Source organism: Lolium rigidum, chromosome 1 (assembly GCF_022539505.1).
Source record: "Lolium rigidum isolate FL_2022 chromosome 1, APGP_CSIRO_Lrig_0.1, whole genome shotgun sequence".
Taxonomy (NCBI): Eukaryota; Viridiplantae; Streptophyta; class Magnoliopsida; order Poales; family Poaceae; genus Lolium; species Lolium rigidum.
Genome location: NC_061508.1, coordinates 29,734,292 through 29,742,630, shown reverse-complemented (window position 1 = coordinate 29,742,630; position 8,339 = coordinate 29,734,292). Strand labels below are relative to the sequence as shown.

The window sequence follows — 8,339 nt, the reverse complement described above, 5'->3', positions numbered from 1 at the left end:
TGAGACCAATAAGTACGCTTAGTTTTTATCTCCGAACGGTAACATTTTTTTTTTGAAATGGAGAGTTTACCACCAGCCTCTACATCAAAATGATGCACAACTTTTTTTAATAAAATTATTCAACCAAACTTTACAAGGAAAATACAAAGTTTAAACTCAAACCACCTCACTAACTACAGATGTCGCAACACCTACAAGCTTCATGAAGGGGGGGGTTGATCGTGTCGGGACCTCATGCCCGGACCTCAGCAACGCACATCATCAGAAAGGCCTCACCAAAACGTCCTATAGCGAGTTGGGAACTCAAATCGGTCCAACAAATCTTGAACACACACCACTTCACACTCTCGAGAAGTCATTGTCACCACCTTCCGCCAACCCATCTTTAGGAAAGATCAACACATTGACCTTGCCAGGCATGCCATCGATGCCGCCACGGCGCCATACGATATCACCACCCTGCGTGAGTCCATCAAGGCACGTCCATCACCGAGACTCCGCTGCACCATGCCGCTGAGACTCGGCAGCTTCAACGAGGTAGATACAAACCACTCTACCTAAGATCCCCTCCAGTCACATAGAACCTTGAATGATCATTTTCATAAGGACACGACTAGAGCCTCCCGTCAGCTTGAAACCCTTCTCTTGGGCAAATCTTGTTAAAGTGCTGCAATCGAAAAAGGTTCGGTTCCTTTCCTTTCGTTTGTGACGATAACCTTTTAGACGGGAATATCACCTATGGTGTTAACTGGGCCAATAATGTTCCTTTGGCATCCTCAACTCGGCCATTGTTGAGGTCTCCTCGTCAATGATAATGTTGAGCTTCTCCAAGACTTCTCGCCTTAATCTAAGACACATGCTAAATAATGATAATTACACACGTCAACTATGAACAAAAAAGACACATGTTGAAGAATAATAATTAGACATTGTCAACTATGAACAAAAAGCCATATGTTGAATCAAAACATACCATCTTACATAGGAAGAAAATTGGAATCTCTAAGTAGAAGCACCTATAATTTTATTTTGTGCCCTTTTGGAGAATTGTTTTCATAACTTTTAGTATCCCCCGGCTAATATTTCGAATTTGTTTGGTCATTAGCTTAATGGGTTAGCAAAGAAGATAAATGCCACATTAGACTTGGTTTGTGCGCTTTACTTTGGGCAATATGGAAGGTTTGGAATGATTTTATCTTTAACAAAAAGAGTTTCCCATCATATTTGTAGGTTATCCTATTGGCTACTCACTGCATCCATATGTGGTTCTTTCTGCAGCCGACGAAAGAGCGTCATGTTTTGGATACTGGATGCAACCATTTGGTGATGGTTGCATACGATTTCTACAGCTCGTGTACCGATCGGTTTTTGCCATGAAGATGCAAAAAGGCACTCCATGTCCTTACATTTTTTTCTTTCGGCTCATTTTTGTTGAGATGCCTTTGTGATCCATGAGCTGTAATTTTTGTAGGACTTTTCGTAACTTCTTAATAATACAGTAAAATATCGTATGCATCTATTGATGCAGAGGCTGGGATGCCCTATTTCGGAAAAAAGCACCTAGATGCGCTCAACATCGTAAACTCTGGGTGGTTAACCACATGACGACACTCATGGGCCTCTTGTCACAACACTTTGAACACACGACACATTCCATTTGCTGCATTAACAAATAAAAAAAGAATAATAAGAAACTCTAAAACACTAGCACAATAGGTAGCATATATATAGTACTGCGATAAATATCATTCCAAGTAGCAAACTATAATAGCTAATTCAGCTAAGATACATGGCATTCAGTGGGAGCAGAGGAGGCGGCCAACCCTCGTACTCTGGTGCAGGGTGGCACTGCGTACAAAGCGGGAGCGCATAGCGCCGCCTCCCTGCACGCTCTTGCTGTGAGTAGTGCTTCATCAAGCAATTTGCTGCAACAAGGCATTATTCTTGTAGTTTTTGAACACTAGATTATCTACACTATACTAACTATTTTACAATTTGATATAAAAATTGCACTAAGAACAACACGATCTACAAATTATCTACAAATTATCTACGGATTATACTATAATGTAAATCCATAATTTTACCAACTTTAGTTGATCTACAAATTACACTAACAACTACAATTGATCTATAAATTATAATATAATGTATATTCATAATCTTACCAACTACAGTTTATCTACAAATTATACTATAATGTATATCCATAATTTTACAAACTACAATTGATGTACAAATTACACTAACAACTACAACTGATCTAGAAATTACACTTATAATGTATATCGATAATATTGCCAACTACAAATGGCCTAAAAATTACACTAACAACTACACCACTAAAAAATTATCTACTATTTTTTTTTCTACAACAACCCAAATCCTGCATAACTAATTAACAGTCAACTACACCACTAAGAAATTGGTGGCGTGGAACACACTAAGGATACAGGTGCGTCGGTCAACGGGATGGGATGGCGTGGTGGCGTGGATCCAATCTGTGGGCATGGTGTCGTGGTAGATGGGGAGGCGAAACAGATGGGGTGATGTCTTGGGGCGGATAGATGGCGTGACAAATGACCGTGATAAGGCATGGCCATGTGGTGGCACGGGGTGGGAGTGCAGTCGAATCGAGTGGGGAGGATGCAGTCAGGGCAATGGTTTTCTGTGTTTGGTGAAGTTAGTGGCGTGGCTCACTGGGATGCACCTCTGGTACGATAAATACCTTGCGCATAGCACAGTGGGCCACGTCGCCCTTTTTTTTTGGGTCGGGCGGGGTTGGAGTACACATAAGCGATGGTGTGCCAAGCTCCAGCTATGCCACTGGTAGGAAAATACTAGCGGACATGCACAAATTTAGTACGTTGCCAGAATTTAGCATTTTCACAATTTATCGCTACTATTTTTTACGCTTATAAGCTATTTCCTACTAGTGATACCGCGCTTCAAAATCAACAAATTGAGAGCAATGAATAAAATAAATGTTTTTCATAAATATAAATAGTTCACAACCACATAGTTTCACAAACAATATAATTTGACTAGCCATGTTGGTTTTCCACATGAGCCCACGTGTGCTTGATCAAATCAGCTTGAAGGTGGCCATGAGTTGTTCCCAAGACATTTGTCCGGGGTGTGGCTCAACCAAGTCACCCTCAAATTCCCCGTCTTGTTCATAGATGTTGTCTTACGCTCGTCATCAATGTTCATGTTGTGCATGATCACACATGATGTCATCACCTCACACACCCTCTCCGTGCTCTGGGTTCTAGCAGGGTGCTAAACAACAACCCACATGGATTGAAACACAACAAATGCCTGCTCCACGTCCTTCTGAGCAGCCTCTTGCTCTTTCGGGACCCTCTTACATTTCTCATATTCAAGGTTGCGTACTATCTTGACAAAGGTGGTCCAGAAAGAATAGATGCCATCAGCTATATAATAACCCTTGCCATAAGGATTATCATTGTCTTCTGCAAGCCTAGCACATACCGATGAGTGTTGGAGCACACTGATATCATTGTTTGATCCTGCCATGATGAAGGAGTGCCAGATCAATAGATCATGTGATGCAACTGCCTCTAGTATGACCACGTACCCCTCCACATGCACTTTGAACTGCCTTTGCCAACCAAAAGGAAAGTTCTTCCACTCCCAATGCATGAAGTCTATACTGCCCAACATCATAGGAAACCCCCTCTTTTCGTTGAGGGACAAGAGGAGGGCAGTGTCTTTGATGTTTGGTTCTCTCTGATAAACTTTGCTAAACACCGCAATAAATGCGCTGTAGAACTTGTACATGGCCTCAATGCATGCGGCGGGTGGAGCACAGAAGGCGGTCAACTCCAGAAACACGTGAGGGCTTTTGTGTTGTTGGAAATGGGGGAAACACTAGTGGCGATGGCCGGGGATGGTAACAACCAGCAAGCTCTTGTGTGGAAAATGGTGCAAAACGGTGGCAAGAGAGCGTGGTTCCTAGGCAGCAGGACTCGGTGGGAAGTGGTGACATCAACAGTGACCCAGAGCCCGGACAGCGGCACTACATGGGGTAGCAGCGGAGATGGCTGGCGAGGGTTTGGCTAGGGAGTAGATTGTTTGTGTGCCATTGGTGGGACGACCCAGGATGGCCAAGGGGAAGACGTGGGAGGACATGTGCGTTGTCTGGCCCGATGCATCTGCGACCCAAATTTGGTGGACGGGTGGGTCAGTCCACGCAAGTCGGTCCGTTTCGTTCATGTTGCTGGAGCGTGTGTGGCATGTCGTCATGTCTGCCAAAGGTAATAAAAAAGATACAAATAGGTCTTTGGATCACCTAGCGAAGACTACGAGCACCGGAGCGAGCCGAAGGCACGCCACCTTCCTCGTCCCTCCATCGCGGGAGTCGGGCAAAGCTTGTTGTAGTAGACTGACGGGAAGTTGTCATGCTAAGACCACGAATGACCAACACAGGAGAGCAACAACCGACACCAATAATGAGAACCATAGATCGGAAGAGCTAAAAACATGTAACCACACTGACGAACACGAAGACGGACTGGATCTCAGGAGATCTATCGGACACAAAACTCCACGCGCCCTTTGCCAGCGCTAGGCGGACCACCAGAGGTAGGATAGAACGGGGATAACCTTATTCTGCCATCAAGATGTAGCCGCGGCCTCACTATCTCAATGAAGACACTAAAAAAAAAAACCAAAAACCAAAAACAGGAACTCACCCCTCATCTACCTAGTGTTCATGCATCAACTTTTAAGATTGATCATGAGGCAAGATTATAAAGTCTAGATTATCATTATTTTCAAATTTCATGCCAAATCAGTTTATCAGTATATATACCAGCTTTACGATGTGCATAATATAATACACTTGCAAGATATATAAGATGTACTGTCTACAGCTCCATGCCCCCACTCTACTATGCATAAATCAGTGTCCCACGTTGGAAGCCATGATCTACTATCTGCGGATCATAAAATGAAAAACCAGCTACTTAAGGATTTGCCAGCTTGCACGCGTCAACTACTAGCTGTATTATTATGCCAGCCCCATTCGATGGATCAGAAAATTAATACTGTAGGTCGATAGAGTGGCAATTATTCTTCAGCATCGATCTTCAATGGGATGCTCGAAATATTTATCCTTCAAATTTATTGAACACCTCTTTCTTATGTAGGTTTTCCCCTAGAAGGTGTTGATCAAAATTTATCTAGAATTCCACGACATGGTAGATTGAGTTTGCATCAGGATTTCAAATATCTCAAGATTTCTCTAAAGACATCTGAACTATTTTATGTTATCCAAATGATTTTCGTACCATTTTTCCTATTGTGGCACATATCGTTTATCTTGTGAGGGCTTTCATCTGAGCATTATTAATACAAATTACTCCCTCCGTCTTATGAAGGTTCTCTGATATTTCTCAAAATTTGGATGTATCTAGATACTATTTAGTGTCTAGATACATCCATATTTTAACAAATCGCAGATAACCTTTATGGGATGGAGAAAGTGCTGAGGAATCTAATGGTTATGCGCGCTAATCCTCCATCCTGATATGTAAGCCATTTGATCTATTACTAAGTCACACTGTTTTAGGATTGAGTAAGATTATAGGGAGATATCAACATTTGTAAAACCAAATCAATATCATTAGATGTATCGTGATGTATATATTTATTAGGTATTGTACATATTGATATTTTTTCTACGAACAAGGTCAAAAATAAAAGAGTTTAACTTAAGACAAAATTAAGTGGCCTTACATACCGGAATGAAGGAAGCTAGTTTTCGGTCGAGCTGACCCTTATTTTCACGATAACCAGAAGCATGTTGCCAAACCAATGGCAGAATCTCATATAACCACAAGTATGACCAGAATCCACAAAATAATACTCAATCCACTCGCAGCCAAATCATACTCATGCAAATCAATGTCGCGTAGCCTGATCCAGCAAGGCAAGAAACGCATGCAGAGCACGCAAGAATTAATTAAATCATCCTCCCGTCGCCGCCGTGACGGTGACGGCGCCGAACCACCGGGAGCAGGTGTAGACGGAGCAGAAGGCCTGGAGCGTGGTGAGCATCAGCATCATGATGGCGGCGAGGAATGTGAGCAGCTGCCATGAGCTGAACACGTACTTCCTCATGAACCGCTTCGTCTTCACGCGCCACCGGCCGTTGTAGTACCGGTTCACCTCCTCCACCGCCTTGTCCATGGCAGGTACCTTCGTCAGCCGCACCGATCGGCTCATGCCGTTCCACAGTTTTGTCACCTCGCCGTCGCTCTTCATCCGATTTAGCAGCACACCGCGCTGGCGCAGCAGCGCCACGTCTTCATCGGCGTCGATTATGCCGTTCATCAGCTCCGTGTACCTGGTGAGCACCAACGGGCCGGATGCCGCCGACGACTCGTAGGCGACAAGGTTTCGGACCATCACCTCCGTGTTGCTGTCGACGGTCACCGCCGGGAGGTGGAGTGTCGCCGTCTTGCAGTCGAAGCAGATGGTTGAGAGGTCGCCTGTGGTTGCTGCGATCTCTATGCCAGCGTTGACGAGCTCGGACACCGACGGGACCATGATCTCCTCGATCAGCGGCGGCCGGCTCAAATGTCCCGCAGTGGACGACGACATTGAGTAGCGGCCGTCGGTGCCGGATACGAAGTATGACTCGACGGGGTGCTTTATCCCCGAAATGCCGGGAACAACAGTGAGCATCTTCCACGGCGCCTTCACCGCGAACGCGATCGGCTTCATCACGTAGTCCAGCGGGCCACTCCCAAGCTTGGACGCCATGCCCCACATGGCGGCGAACAGCTGCGCCACATAATCGGATCCGCCGCCGGACGTCTTCTTCTCGCCGCCGGCCGATGGCTGCTCCTCGATGTCGTAGCTCTCGTCGTGGTCGTGGGCCTCCCACGTGGTGTCCTCGGCCGGCGGCTTGGGCACGAGCAGAAAGTAGAGCAGCTCGAGCAGGTGCGCGTGCTTGGCGACGTCGACCGCCGGGAAGTCACCATCCATCATTTTGAACGGGCAGAGCTCCTTCATGAGCCCGGTAACCATGCTCGTGAGCAGCTCGCTAGCTTCCTCTGCCGATGCGCACTGAGGCTCGAGGATCTTGCGGAGGAGGAAGAGCGGTATCTGGTTCTCGAGCATGAACATGTCCCGGAGGATGAGGCCGTGCGCCGACTTCCTCCCGGCGAAGTCCACGAGATGCACCATCCTCGACGATACCCTCCCCAGCGCCGGCTTGCCTCCACCTCCTCGCTGCCCTCCGTCTGCGGCGGCGTAGATCTGCAAGAACTCGAGGAGGAAGGCGCCATCGACGACCATCATCCAGGAGAGCGTCTCGCCGCTGAAGTCAAGGTAGCGGTGGTAGTATGCGCGGACCTTGCGCTCGAGGCGGGCGAACTGGGTGACGAGGGCGTCGAGCTTAAGACCGGCGGGGCAGAGGCGGCGTTGTGCGCGGCGGGCTGCGGCCAGCTTGTAGCGCTCCATCTCGTACAGCTCCGGGCGCCAATGGTGGTAGGGGCCGAGGGCGATGAACTGAGGCACGTACGCCTCCGGCTTGTGCACCTGCAGCTGCTTCGGCACGTTGAACACGGAGACCGGGATGCCGTTGTCGTCTTCGTCGTCGGCGTCCTCCGTCAGGGAGTCACGGATCTGCACTACCCACCGGAGCTCATCGAAAACCAGCGGCGTCCCGCGCCGGTGCCCGCTGCCGCTGCCCTCGGGATCGGAGCTAGCCGCCATTAACTGATTTCTGCTCTCGCTCGGTATGTACTATATTATGTGGCTCGTGCCCACAGCCGGACGCTACTGCCAGTCTGCCACTGCTCGCTACGTTAAGAGCAGCTGGTCGTTTCGTTGTTAAGCTCTGCTCACCAACACCAATAATGGTGGTGAATAGTCATCGATAGACACTTCTAATAATTTGTGCTGTGTAATCTAATTATAGAGATGCCGATAAGAACGTGGAAATTAATGAACAACGGCGACGATTCGGCCGATGTCCTTGTCCAACTCCCAGTAATTGTAGTTTACCTTTTCGCGAACGAAATTGACATATTAGTACCTTGCTGTCTCTCACTTGATCATTGGACATTGCTGACCTCCCGTTCTAAAACTTCAAATGCAAGGACCTTGGGCCATAGACAACAAAATATGTTATTATTATTATTAAGTTTATCTAATTTTTTGAAAAAGAAAATATATTGACGTTGCGAAAATACCAATGAAATTCAGCCTCTACAACATCACAAATCACAATATGCTGATGGGGATACACACAACTAAACAAAAGAAGAAGCTAAAAAGAAATAGTCCCGCTACATGTTTCAGTT

The 8,339-nt window shown here is 46.5% G+C and overlaps 1 protein-coding gene across 1 annotated transcript; it reads right to left on the bottom strand.

Moving 5' to 3' along the window:
* Window positions 1-5,867: 5,867 nt before the first annotated feature.
* LOC124670382 (putative UPF0481 protein At3g02645) lies at window positions 5,868-7,749 on the bottom strand. Its single transcript, XM_047206896.1, has one exon. The coding sequence runs from the start codon at window positions 7,747-7,749 to the stop codon at window positions 5,995-5,997; it is 1,755 nt and encodes a 584-aa protein (XP_047062852.1). The 3' UTR covers window positions 5,868-5,994.
* Window positions 7,750-8,339: the final 590 nt, after the last annotated feature.

Bases quoted from the DNA above. Each gene is read 5' to 3' on its own strand.
- LOC124670382 (XM_047206896.1), bottom strand. From the start codon at position 7,749: ATGGCGGCTAGCTCCGATCCCGAGGGCAGCGGCAGCGGGCACCGGCGC.